Raw genomic sequence first — 13,688 nt, forward strand, 5'->3', positions numbered from 1 at the left:
GACAATGTAGTTCCAGAGAGGCTAGAAGGAAATTCGCTGAGGGTTTGTAAATGTAAAGTTTAATGTAATGCAATGCTACCAAATATTTTTGTTTTCTCCCTCTTCCTTTGCTTCTTCAATTTGCTGAGGCTGTAAATGTGATTTTAATATAATGCAATGCTACCAGGTATTTTCATAATGTTTTCTCATTTTGAATTCCTGAACTGAGAGATTTCATTACACTGACTGCTTTAAACACCTGTTTTGTTCAATACAATCATTTAAAGATAAGATGCTTTTCTCCTACCTTTGGTTCAGGTGTCAAATCAGTTACACAGGAAATGGTTTTGTGGAGAAAACTTCTTCTAAAAAACAGATTTCAATTTCAAGGAAAATGATAGAGCAAAATTAACCCAAGTGCAGTTTCTTTTTTTAACCTCAAAACTTTAAAAAAAAAAAAAAAGTCTCAAATCTACATGGGGACATTTTTGCCACTACATATACTTAATTTCAATAAACTAAAAAGTGAACTCCAACAAACGTGATTAAACCACATTTTATTGCAAATGAAAAATATACAGAAACATTAAAATTCGTAAGCTTTCTAAAATGAACAGTACATATAAACATTTGAAAAATAGAAAATTTCATGACTCTAGAGTTTATTTAAAATATTTAGAACATCTCATAGATATTTATACAAATTACTTTTCCATAAAGTTTTGTTAGAATGTGAAGATTGCATTTAGTTCAGATTTATGGGCTTTAAGAAAAAATATTTTTTTGGATTCATTTTGGTGTTGAGATAATTGTAATTCATTTCCACTTGGATTATTTAAAACAAGGTAATGTGACACAAGTCAAGAAAAGACAAAGAATGTATGAAAATTGGAAACTAATGATTCTTAACCGTCTAGTAACAAGACTGTAAGAAAATGTCATTTCAAAAAGAACTAAATTCTGTTAAATGCCTCCTACATCAGGCCTGAGGTGGGGTGTTTTCTGTGTATTTCATTTTGTAATCTTAAAACAAAGGTGTTAATTTCATCTGCTGAATCTAAAGAGTTTTATGAAAACTGTATGCAATCTGAACTAAAAACAAAGTTCTTAAGCATTGACCTAAGAATAAAACTATGTCAAAAGTAAGATGAAACTATTATATTCAAAGAATTTGGGAAAACCTTCAATCTGGCTGTGTGAAGACAGCCTTGCCATCCCTAATGACCCATGATATTCACCTAATAAATCTTAAGAAACCTAGTGAAATAAAAATATATGTTATAATATATACATACATGAAACTACCAGGTAAGACTAACATAGTCAGTCTGAATACAGGGATCCAGCATTTTATTCCTTCTTAGACAACATCTTCCTGTTTGGGAAAAATTATTGTTGGTTTTAGATTTACAATGACATTTTGGTTTTTCCATGCATATACCCTCCAGGGATTTTTAGTTTTAAAAATATTTCATTGTTTCTCCAACATGTTTCAACTTGTTAAATATTTCTCAGCCTTTCTCCTGGGCATGTATGTCAACACCAGTTCATTTTCCAATCCAGGATACACACGAGTTCTTGTGTTCCATGAGCCTTTAGCCTGGGTGCAATACACCAAGGGCAAAGCTTTGTAACAGGTGACATTGACTTTCACTAGAGTGGAGAACCAGCACAGCCTCAGGTTGGATGCCCTTAATTTCCTCACTAAGAACATGTCCTGGAGAAACCAGTGGAGTTTTTCAATAGGAAAAAAAATCTTTAAAAGAATTTCTACCATTTTTAACGCTTCCTTTTCAGAAAATACTTCTCCTACAAACTTGTGCTCATAGCTTATGTATCTGATATACAGCGAAAGTGAAACAGCAACCAACAGAGTAAACACATACTTGACCTGAGGTATCAACCCATGTATCTCCCATGGATTATTAGTTTTCAAAAATAAGAACGCACTGAGGTGCACTCAACATTGACCTACGCTGAAGAGACATTGACAGTCCTTTCTAACTTTAACGTCACCTCAGGATATCCCTGGGAACATCAATGAGAGCCCAACTGAACTGGGAAATGCTAAAATCAGTGGAATAAAATTCTCAATAGGAGAATTTACTATTATTGCCCAGGACAGACTTGAGCTGGATTACAAACAAACAAATAAAATAACTTCTAATGTTGGACCAGAAAAACTGAATCAACCTGAAGGTTTTTGTTTTCTTTGTGTTAATCTTGTAATCTTTTGGTTAGGATTTTTGCTTTGACAGAAATAAGTTTAGTCTGGAAGTAGGTAATTTTCTCTTGAAATCAGTGAGTGATATTTGTCCATAGACATGAAAGCCCACCAAAAATGTTATTCCTACTGTATACTTGGAGATAGAAAAATTACATAGAAGTGTTAATATCCAAAAGGTATTTTCCTGTACTAGTCCCCAAGGTCTCAATATTTTGTTTTCTGGGAATTTCACTCCCCTTCCTATTCTCCCAAAACACTTCTCAATAAAATGTATGGAAAATATGGTCAGGATGAAATTCAACAGAAAAAGAAAAATCTACCACTTATAGTGGTAGGATATGTATGTTTTTAAAAAGGTTAGTGACTATAATTTCCTTAATAAGGGTGAAAGTGTCAAATTTGAGAGAACAATTATGATGACTCATTCAAGTTTTCAAAAAGATTTTTCTAATGGTTTCCAAACAGTCTGTGGAAAACTTACTCTTTGCAGATTAGATATTTGAGAAAAATTGAGGTGTACCATATAATCCTAAAGTAATATATCAGTTACTTTTATAAAAGTCTCTCTGTCAACAAGAAAAATGATCTTTGGGATAACAGAAAAAGGGACAAAGTGAATATAAGGAACTCCAAAGCTGAAATCACTTGGAATTCTCCAGAAATTCAATTTTGTCTTACATTGTTCAGTTTTGAGTTAAAAGAAGCCTTGACTCGAATCATTTGCACTTGTTTTTATGAAAAAGAAAAAACACCATGTTTCATTTAGGTATTTCTCTCCCTTCTCCATTCTCCTCTGTTGAATTGGTAATAAATTTTTCTAATATGGCAATAAATTACAATTGATAAGCCCCTCATGGGCTGTGTGTCTTCTGCATTCTAGCCCACCAGGGAGCAAATTTCCAAGGCAGGCCTATTTTTTCTTTAACACTCCACTCTTTAGCATCTAGTTTAGAAAGAAGGAAGTTATAGAAGTTGGGTGGGGGTGGGAGGAAGCATCAGTAATCTCACTTCTCAGGTTTAATAATTTGAAACTATGACTCATCAGAGAATGATGATTGATACTTTGCTAATCGGCACATAGTTGAGTTTATCTATGAATTACTAAGAATAGCAGCCAAAGAAATGAAGAGCCACTTGGCAGAGACAAATATATTGTGACCAGAAGAGATTACTTGGAAACTCATGCAACCCTAACTTCTTTTCTGCTCAGAGAATATTTCAAGTTTGTAGAAATGAAAAACAGTAGAAGTCTTCTCGGGGGAGGATCCAAATCTTGACTTTCAAATTTGATGGCCAAAAAGGAAGGCCTCCTTTTTTTTTTTTCTTTTCCATCTCACATCTAGATTATTAGTTAGAACTTTAAAAATGCCAGCTTTCCTAATAGTTCTTAAAAAAAAAAATCCGGCATTTCCTATCCTCTTCAGGTGTCTTATATTTAAGTTCAGGGTTGCTAGAGACTTTGATCATCAGTCCTGCTAAACAAGGTAATGTCATCATTGAATCCTGGGGTTGAACATTCTGTGTTCTCTAGTAGGACATATTTGTCTTCACTACCATTCAGAGAGAGGACTTCTTTCTGAGTAGTGGATGTCAGGTCACTCCAGGTAATGTCAGTGTGCTTAAAAGCATTTAGAAGGAAGATGCCATTGATAATGGTAAAGAACCCACTCAGCGTCCCAATGATATCTCTAGCTTTCATGCCGTACCATTCTTGGAATAAGATGGCGGAGCAAGTTACTACCATGGACGTGAAGAATACATAATAAATGGGAGTCACAAGAGATGTATTAAAGGTGTCCAGGGCCTTGTTGAGATAGTTAATCTGTGTCGTCACTGAGAGCACAAGTACAGCCAGCAAAACGAAGACCAGGGGATGCTTGTAAACTGGCTTCCATTCCAATAGTTCCTTAATGGCAATTCCCAGGCCCTTGACAGAAGACACTGAAAACGCTCCAATCAATGAACAGATTGAAATGTAGATCAATATATTGGTCTGTCCCTTCTTGGGAGCCACGATCAAAATCAGCACCAATGAGATCACAGTTACGATCACAGCAAAGGAAATAAATCCTGTTTGGAAGAGAAAAGAATTAGACTTCAGAAAATGCTAGTAGCATTCTATCTTTTGCAAAATCATGTTAGCCATGAGTTTAGGAGGGCAGGTGTTTCTGAATGAGAAGTGAGATTAACTTAAAATAACAGAAACAAAACAGCATTTTACTGCATGGCTCTGGGCATTTTACAATGGACCTTCACAAACATATCATTTGAATTGCACAGATAACACTATGAGGTATGGCAGGTATCGTCTGATAGACTTTTTATTTTCAGAGGGAGAAAGTGGCCAAAGTTGGGGTTAGAGTATATGCCTTTTACTCCTCCTATTCCCATCTCCTTTCGCTGTGTAGAGAGCAAATCTGGACCAGTACATTGTGTCACCTTTACCAAAGACTTGTAATACAGTCAAATCTCACTGTATCACCCAACCCACAAGGAAGCTTGAAGGGAGCCTTTTACAGTATTATTCCAAATTCATTTGATGAGGAGAGAAAGTGGAACAGAATCTGAGTGTTTCTTTTGGTTGAATCACAGACCTGGGTCTCTCAATTTCATTTCCATTTCATGCAAAGAAGTGACTTCCTCTTCTTGTGGGGCATGGATAACCATCACGGTTGACCCCAATATACTTAATATGCAGCCTATTTTCCCATGAATGTTCAAGTGCTCATTTAAAAAGTAGGAAGACAAGATTGCACTGTTGGGAGAAGAAAAAAAGTCACTCTCATTCAGTTAACATTGGATTCCGTAGCAGCTCACAAGTCCCACTGTGGTACCCACCCTCTATCCCAGTTGCCAATCAACTGAGCTGTATACACTACAGGACACTGAAACACCTGATTAGTTTTAAGACTCAGAAATGGTCAATCAAATCTGCTTGCTTTTATATCAAAAGGGTTTTAACAGACATTCTGAACCGTGGCATCTTCCCAAGAGAGGTAAGTCCCACCCAATTAATTTTATTTTCCCATCTTCTCCCGCAAAGCCAAACAAAATGGAAGATCTTTTATATCTTACTGGCAAGATTCATTGAGATTATGTGTGCTCATGGAAGCTTCTAGAAAGATCCATGTCTAAAGAAGAATCACCAGCTCAGGGCTGATATGTAGCAAGGACACACAAGAATAACCACATGGGTTGTCAAAATACTGAAGTATTTCCTTACCAGCTGCTACTTCCCTGATACTTTCACTTACTCAACAGTCCCCACTACTTTGGTTGCCATGGCCTCAGGAAGTTCTGTTGGTACCATCATGGACACCAGACTATGCCATCCTGCTGTTCCACAAAATACGTCTGCTGGGGCTTCTGCACTCCGGCCTCCTTCTCTTGATGCCCTGGCACTCCCACATGGGAGTACCATTATGATCTGTACCAAGATGCACTTGAGACTGTCGTCCAGCACCTGGCACCTTCTTAGAGTCAGTGAGGACAGCAGCCTCAGCCAAAACATTGCTACTACTAAGAGATATGGTCCCATGCGTAGACAGTGTTCTAGAGTTCTATGTGTACTGACTCATTTACTTCTCTCAACAGTCCTACAAAGAACGTGAAAAGAAGTGGGTTGGCCTAGTCATAGGTTTTCCACCCAAGGTGGATACTGAATGGAGATAAAATACAATAAATAATAGAGTTGCTTAGCTATAAAATTTCCTGCATCCACTGAACACGATCATCATTTGGGATCATAGTAATGACTGCTCAGAAAAATGAGATCTCCTGTTCTACAAACATGAAAATTATTCCCGTTTCCATTACCAAAAGAAACTAGAAGGTCTCCAAACACAACTCTCTGGCAAACAAGGGAAGACTTGAAGTGAGAGTTGACCTTTAACCCAAACACTATGCTTTTAAAAGTCCTCCACCATGACCAATGACCACCATGGTCATTAACCACTATGACAACACAAAGGACTGAACGGGCTGTGGCAATGTGTTTAGGTGAGAGAGAGAGAAAAAAAAAACAAAAACAACTGCAAGTCTTCTTTGAATAAACACAAACGTAACACAGGATTACTTTATGTTAGCAGGAAACCAGGCCCACCCTCATAGGTTTTCTAAATAACACCACAATTTATTCCCACGCTCATGCGCTTTCCTGTGTCTTCTCACATGAGTTGTATGATACTTTAAGATATGTTTAACGATGTATTTCTTGTGGTTTATATTCATCATGGTACTGACATCTCTACAGAAGCCAAGCTCAGGGACACCTGGGTGGCTCAGGTGGTTAAGCATCTGCCTTTGGCTCTGGTCATGATCCTGGGGTCCTGGGACTGAGTCTCGCATCAGGCTCCCTGTTCAACAGGGAGCCTGCTTCTCCTTCTCCCTCTGCCTGCCGCTCCCCCTGCTTGTGCTCTCTCTCTCTCTGACAAATAAATCAATAAAATCTTAAAAAAAAAAAAAAGAAATACTGTTTTTCTGAAAATAAATAAATTGAAAAAAAAAAAAAAAAAAGAAGCCAAGTTCATTTCTCACATACCTTATGAGAACACTCAGAGCACCCAGCGGGGTGACCAAGGTGGCAGGTGCAAAAGCGTAGGCTGCAAAATTTGCCGCTTCGCCGGCTCCCACTGGAAAGCAAGCCACAGGGGTGATGTGAGAGACGGACTTATTCGCCAGAAGAGAAAAAGCAATAATGCATGCAAAGTGGTAGGTAGACTTCCATCCCAGAGATACTGACAGATCTAGCTAAAAGGAACAATTTGATGTTTTCCTATGGAGGGTGGGGAAGGAAAGGTCTTAAGGGATGCAGACACATTGTAATTACCTGGTGATATGAACTCAATCCATGCAAAACCTGAGGTCAGATGATTACACACTTTAAATGACTTCCAGTAGAGATTTTAGTTATGTCACTAACAAAAACATAGTTGGTCAGTTGGTCATTTTGACAAAATCTAATGAGAGGTAGTTTTGGCCTAAGCAAAGAATTATTCTAGGCGCTCAAGCATGCTTACTGTTAAGCACATTAACAAAAACCCTGTGGCAAATTAGAATGCTCTGCGGAGGTCTACTGAGCTGGCAGAAGATAGCCAGAAATGCCTACCACAGGCCCAAGGAGCTAGGCATCTCTGAATTGTAGATGGCCCAAGAGCACCTTGACAGTATCTTAGAAGCTGGAGGAGATCTGAAGGGCTTTACAATCACAGGGATGGGCTCCTGCCATCTTTCTCTTATCTGAGAAACTCTACACTTCTAGTGAGATGACCTCTAGAGTCAGGGAAACTCCCTCTAAGGACAGGTTCTTGTCTGAGGGCCAAATTATTCTTATAGGTTACAACTGAACAGTTGCCCACAGAATGTAGTATTTCATGAGGGCAAATCACGTCAAGAAAACACTTACATTGTAGAGAGAGCTTCTGGAACAGATAAAAGACACCAGAATACTTTCCTTTTCCCCACTGGTTGCTATGCTCCCAGCCTTCCCTTCTCTCCCAGCCAAATCTTCAGGAGTACTCAGGTTTAGGGAAATATTGTAACACAGATAGAAGCTTCCAGAACAGAGCAACTGGGAGACTGCTCTTCTAAGAAGAGCCATGGCAGTTTTCTTCAAATATGAAGCTTTCTTGAACACTTGATAATATTTATATTTTTATCTCAATAGACAGCTTTCCAGGAAAACATTAATTTCGTGATTGAAGTGCTGTATGTTTGTCACTAGATAAAAATCTCTAATGTTGTAGACTTCTGCTTTTTTCTCTTCAATACTAGCATGAACTTTGTACCTGATGAGAATAAAACTGTAAATGTAGCCACATAACCTTCTCCTTATATCTTCATCCTATTGTGCAGGCAGAGGGTGGGAGACACAAAAAGGAGAGAGAGAAAAGGAGAAAAAAATCATCCAAAGTATCTATCTGGAATCTTCTCAGTTCAGTCCCTGTCAATTTTTATTCCAATGAAGTAAGGAATCAGAAAACACCTTAACAACTACAAAAGGGCTATCTACACACGTTTAAATTTAAATAATTCTTATTTATCATCTTTGGAGATTCTAATATTAGAGAAAGTTCTAATATTGTAGAAAGTTCTTTCCCAATTCTTTGGCAGAAGAGGATCGCACAAGTCTGATGTGTGTCACGTAGTATGGGAAAATAAATGGAAGTCTGCAGGCTTCTTGCTGCAGAGGGAGGTGGTCGGCAGGCGGTGGGAAATGACAGTTTATGAGGTCCCACATTTGGTAGTTTTAGGTTGGGACTCAAGAATCTTTGGAGGATTTAGGGGAGGAGATAGAAATCTACAGAAGTGCCACGAGAGATAATACTGCCTTCTCTGCACATCACATGAGCATCTATACTGTGCTTTCCATCCAATAGTCTCGGTGTCCTCAGGGCAAGTCTGGGAGAAGGGCAGTGTCGACAAGCTTCAGCTTCTCTCCACTTGTTCAGTGCTAAGCAGCCAGAGGGGACTTAAGTCTACCCACATTTTGGTCCTGACCAGTAAAATAAACCCATTCGTCAGAAAACATGCAGCTAGGACAGTCACAGGTTCCAATTAGAAGCAGGGAAATGTGGGAAGAAGGCATTTTCCTCAGTTGCTCCAGGGAATAAGATATAACCTAAGGAGAAGTTTGTGATTAAAATATAATATTTCAAATGTTAACTTCCCTGCCCTTGCATTCCAGGACAGTATTGAGAACATGGAGGTGGAGGGAGAGAAGAGGAATAATTAATTCTAAAAACCTAGAACTTATTTTACATATAAGACAATATATGATACCCACACGAAAATTTCTAGACTTGAATGCCATCCTTACCAGGAAGATAAAGTAATCAATGTTGAACAATTCCGTGTAATTTATTGATCATGTTACAAGCAAACACTCTTCTGAGCAGTAAAGGACTTACTTGACAGTAATCCGGCCCACCAGAGCCATTCCTTGAGGTAAGAATGTCCACCTTGCCCTAGGAGCATAATAAAAATTAAAATTAAGTTCTTAACTGGAGGAAGAAGGTTTCAAGAGCTGACTACGAGGAGAGGTAATGGGATACGGTTGGAAAAGGCAAGACTCAAGGGTCAAGCCCAGGCAAACAGCCTTGAGCAATGGAATGCAGAAAAGGCCCCTTGGGAGACCACCTCAAGATACCCACGGGCCCTACCTGACTACTGGGCTACTTAGGACTAAGCACAGTTAACCAAAAAAGGGAGAATTCCATACATTCCCATATCTCCTTATCTTCCCCCTATAAAAGCAGCCCCCACCCACTACCTAGGGTCAGACAGCCTCTCCTCTGCGGTTCTGCCCACCACTCCCTTTCTTGAGGTGTATTCAATCAACTTCTGGCTCCTTTGTTCTGCCTCAGGTGAATTTTTCATCTCCCACACCAGTGGCTTCCACCCTATCACTGCCCCACATTTGGGACCCCCCAAATGTGGGGGTCCCCACCCATTGAGAGACACACCATTGAGACCCCACCTTAAGGCCAACTCAGCTTATTTACTTGGTCATTTTTTTAAAAAAGATTTTATTTATTTATTTGGCAGACAGAGATCACAAGTAGGCAGAGAGAGAGAGAGAGAGAGAGAGAGAGAGAAGCAGGGTCCCCGCTGAGCAGAGAGCCCGATGCGGGGCTTGATCCCAGGACCCCAGGATCATGACCTGAGCTGAAGGCAGAGGCTTTAGCCCACTAAGCCACCCAGGCGCCCCAACTTGGTCATTTTTTTTAAAGATCCTGGACAGCTTTCAATTACATCACTTTTGATTTCTGTAGTTTTTCATTTGCAAGAAAATTTTGTTTAATCATTAGGTTTACTGTATGGATGCCCGCCAGAGGTGTGGACACAGAATATTCTAAATCCTAAATTCTTTGTTTCAGCTACAGTTAAAACTGAAGACAGAAAACCGTAAGCTGTAAATTCTCTCAGTACCTAATGAGGACCTTAAGGGGAAGAAGGTGGTTGACAGAAGAGCTTTTGAGATTTTGGATAGTCAGTCAGAGGGTAACAAACATTAGTCAGCTAGACTCTCCTTACTCTCTACCTTGGCATCAGAAAATTGAGTTTCTAGTCTACTGAAAAGGATAAAAAGCTTTCCTGAGGTATTCTTTTTTTTTTTGTCTTGCTCCTTTTATTACACACTCAGTGAACCATCCTTAGTATGAAATTAATGGTTAGATTTATAAATGTAAGACAACATGAGAAAATCTAGGGGGGGGAGGAATCCATTTCAGTCTGAGACTAGAAAGATCAGCTCCAGTTAGTAATTTAAGTACTTTTTTCTTACAAACACCAATAACAGAGAAGCTTGATAATTTAACACTTAATTGGCAATTACGGCTCTAGAATGTCCTTAATTTCTTTAAAGAACATTTTAAAGCCAAAGCCCTAATGTGACACACAGAAAAAGCGTAGTACAAATGATCAAATTTCAGATCTGGCTTTTGCTAGATAGAGCCTAAGAATGAAGAAACATTTTTTTCCCTTTCCAGATAATAATTTAAAATATAAATAATTGTATTATTATTATTTCCTGAGGTATTCTAATGGTATTCTTTTCTTTACTGTAATCTGTGACTTAAAGTCACAGGTACGTTTGCTATAGAAAATGGAATTTTCTCACCAATTTTAATATACTTAATCCTATGTATTTGACCTCTCTGATTTTGTTATGATTAAATGAAACAGGGTGTATTAGCTGTGAAGATTATCTTGCCAAGTAGTTGATTTGGGATTTTCTTCTTACAATGCACATGATTAAATTGGAATATTACAAAATAATTTTATAATGTCTTTTAAAATTTAATATACCATAAATACTTCCTCATGTCCTTAATTAGTGGTTGAATATTATTTCAAAATCTGGCATATCATTATTTACTTAACCGGCGTGCAGCTATACACATACACATACTGAGTTTCTACTTTTATTCTCATTATATAAAACCCTTAAATAAATATCCTGGAGTATAAACTATAAATATAAATAAATATAATAAAATTATAAATAAAATATATATAAATATAAATATATATAAATATATATAAATATAAAATAAATATAATAAAAATATAAGTAAATATAAATAAAAATAAATAATATGTAACTATAGGTGGCATCCTTGTTCACTTAAGATACATTTCCAGAAGTGGAATTATTAGGTTTTAAGCCACTGACATTTTTAAGCTTTACGAATTGCTCTTAGGAAAGTTTGTACCCATTGATACTGCCTCCAGCAATGTTTGGGAGGGCTATTTATTTTCCTAAGTCCCTTACCAATGTAGGGCCTTTTAAAGAAAATACAAAACCTTGTTAAGATGGTAGGCAACAGGGGCACCTGTGTGGCTCGGCTGATTAAGCATCCAAGCATCTGACTCTTGATTTCTGCTATGGTCATGATCTTAGAGTCATCATGATCAGCTCTGTGCTGGATGTGACACTTATTTCAGATTCTCTCTCTCTCTCCCCCTCTGTTCCTGCCCTTCCCTCCACCACCCACCAAAAAAAAAAAAAGAGAAAGAAAGAAAGAGAGAAAGATAAGATAGATAGTAGACAACAACCCAGGCACTCCTTGTTATATGATGGTATCTCTTTTGGTACTAATGATATAACATTTACTTATATATGTTTATTGGACACTTGCATTTCTTATTTTGTGAGTTTCTTGTTTACGTATCTGTCTATTTTATCTTAAGCTACTAATCTTCTTCTTATCAACTATGGTCATTCTTTATATATTGTGGATCTTAATATCCTTTGTCTGTCATATATTTTGGAAATACTCCTTCCACCCCTGGCCCCTATGTCATTTGGTTTTTAGTTTTAGTTAAGGTGTCGCTGTGTAGGATTCTTTTTCTTTTCTTTTCCATTCTTTCTTTCTTTTCCTTTCTTTCTTTCTTTCTTTTCTTTCTTTCTTTCTTTTTCTTTTTTAAAAATCAATCCAGATAGTCTCTTCCTTTATACAGAATAGATTCTTCCCTTTATCTACATTCTTAGAAAGACCTTTTAGGTTTCTTGAGAAAATCATTTCATTTTAAATTCCTGAATGGTATGAGGTAGAACTCTTACATTTTTTCCTAATTTTTGCCAATTGTCTTAACACTTTTGATTGAATAATCTATCCTTTCCCCCAGAGGATTGAAATGCCACTTTTATTTATTTTATTTTATTACTTTTTTAAAGATTTTATTTTTTTGACAGAGAAAGAGAGAGAGAGCACAAGCAGGGGGAGAGGCAGAGGGAGAAGCAGGCTTCCCGAGGAGCAGGGCACCCCAATGAGTGGCTCCATCCCAGGACTCCGAGATCATGACCTGAGCAGAAAGCTTAACCAGCTGAGCCCCTAGGTGCCCCTGTGCCCATACTTCTTAAGCTACATTTTAAGAAATCATCTCTTAATTGGGGCGCCTGGGTGGCTCAGTGGGTTAAAGCCTCTGCCTTCGGCTCAGGTCATGATTTCAGGGTCCTGGGATTGAGCCCTACATGGGGTTCTCTGCTCAGTGGGGAAACTGATTCCCCTCCTCTCTGCCTGCCTCTCTGCCTACTTGTGCTCTCTGTCAAATAAATAAATCAATAAATCTTAAAAAAAAAAAAAGAAATCATCTCTTAATTAATCTTGGATGTTTTCTGTCTCAATGCACACAAAGCTTTTTAAAAATGAACACTGTAAGGACTTGTTTGCACGGATGCTTAGATGTTCCAATATCTAATATGACCACAGTAGTCTTGATAACCAAAGTCATTTCTCCCCCCATCTTTAGGAACCTGTGCTGAAACAACAATATCCAACAGATGTCAAGTTGCAGTGTGTGAATGAACATTCTGTTTTGTTTCACACCTGAATGCTATGCATCTATTTTGGATTATATATTGTGTTTGTGTATTTATGCTTTGACTCATAGTAACTTCTCATATTATAGAATTAATTTGCCTTGAACACAAATTGTAAATAAAAAGAAATGTCTGAAAGAGAAAAACAAAACAAAACAAAACAAAACACAGAAGTGTAGACATGTTACATATTCTGCTGGCCAACCCCCCCCCCCAAAAAAAAAAAACAAAAGAAGGAAAAGGGACATAAAGAAACTTTGGGAGGTAATAGATAATGTTTATTGTCTTGGTTATGGTGGTGGTATCACAGGTATATTCATATGTCCAAACTCATCAAATTGTATATACTAAATGTGTGAAGAGTTTGTATCTCCACTACCTATCAATAAAATGACAAAAAAGAGAAAAAATGAATGGAGATTATGGTTAATGAAGGGTAGTTAAGCTGTTACTCAGCATGTAAAGCATCACTATAAATAGCAACTTAATTCTATGGCTATGCATTTATTGATTTAACAAATATTTATTGGGTCCCAAACACTATCCTAGGGAAGGTTCCTACTCTTGTGGGTCTGCTACCAATAAAAGAGTAAATAAGCAATAAACCTACAATGACAGATTGTTTCAGGTACCATGAAGGACACCCTTCGTGCCATG

General features: G+C 37.6%; 1 protein-coding gene across 2 annotated transcripts in view; it reads right to left on the minus strand.

The window, feature by feature from the left end:
* Nucleotides 1–519: 519 nt before the first annotated feature.
* Nucleotides 520–13,688, minus strand: part of NIPAL1 (NIPA like domain containing 1) — a 28,163-nt gene continuing 14,994 nt past the window's right edge. For both annotated transcript variants that reach the window (XM_059162013.1, XM_059162003.1), the window contains exons 3-6: nt 9,115–9,171; nt 6,747–6,837; nt 4,801–4,961; nt 520–4,276 (exon numbers count right to left, since the gene is read on the minus strand). In XM_059162013.1, the coding sequence (XP_059017996.1) occupies nt 3,657–4,276; nt 4,801–4,961; nt 6,747–6,837; nt 9,115–9,171 (929 nt within the window). In that variant the 3' untranslated portion in view covers nt 520–3,656. The remainder of the gene's footprint in view (nt 4,277–4,800; nt 4,962–6,746; nt 6,838–9,114; nt 9,172–13,688) is intronic.

This window comes from Mustela lutreola, chromosome 1 (genome assembly GCF_030435805.1).
Source record: "Mustela lutreola isolate mMusLut2 chromosome 1, mMusLut2.pri, whole genome shotgun sequence".
NCBI classification, from domain to species: Eukaryota; Metazoa; Chordata; class Mammalia; order Carnivora; family Mustelidae; genus Mustela; species Mustela lutreola.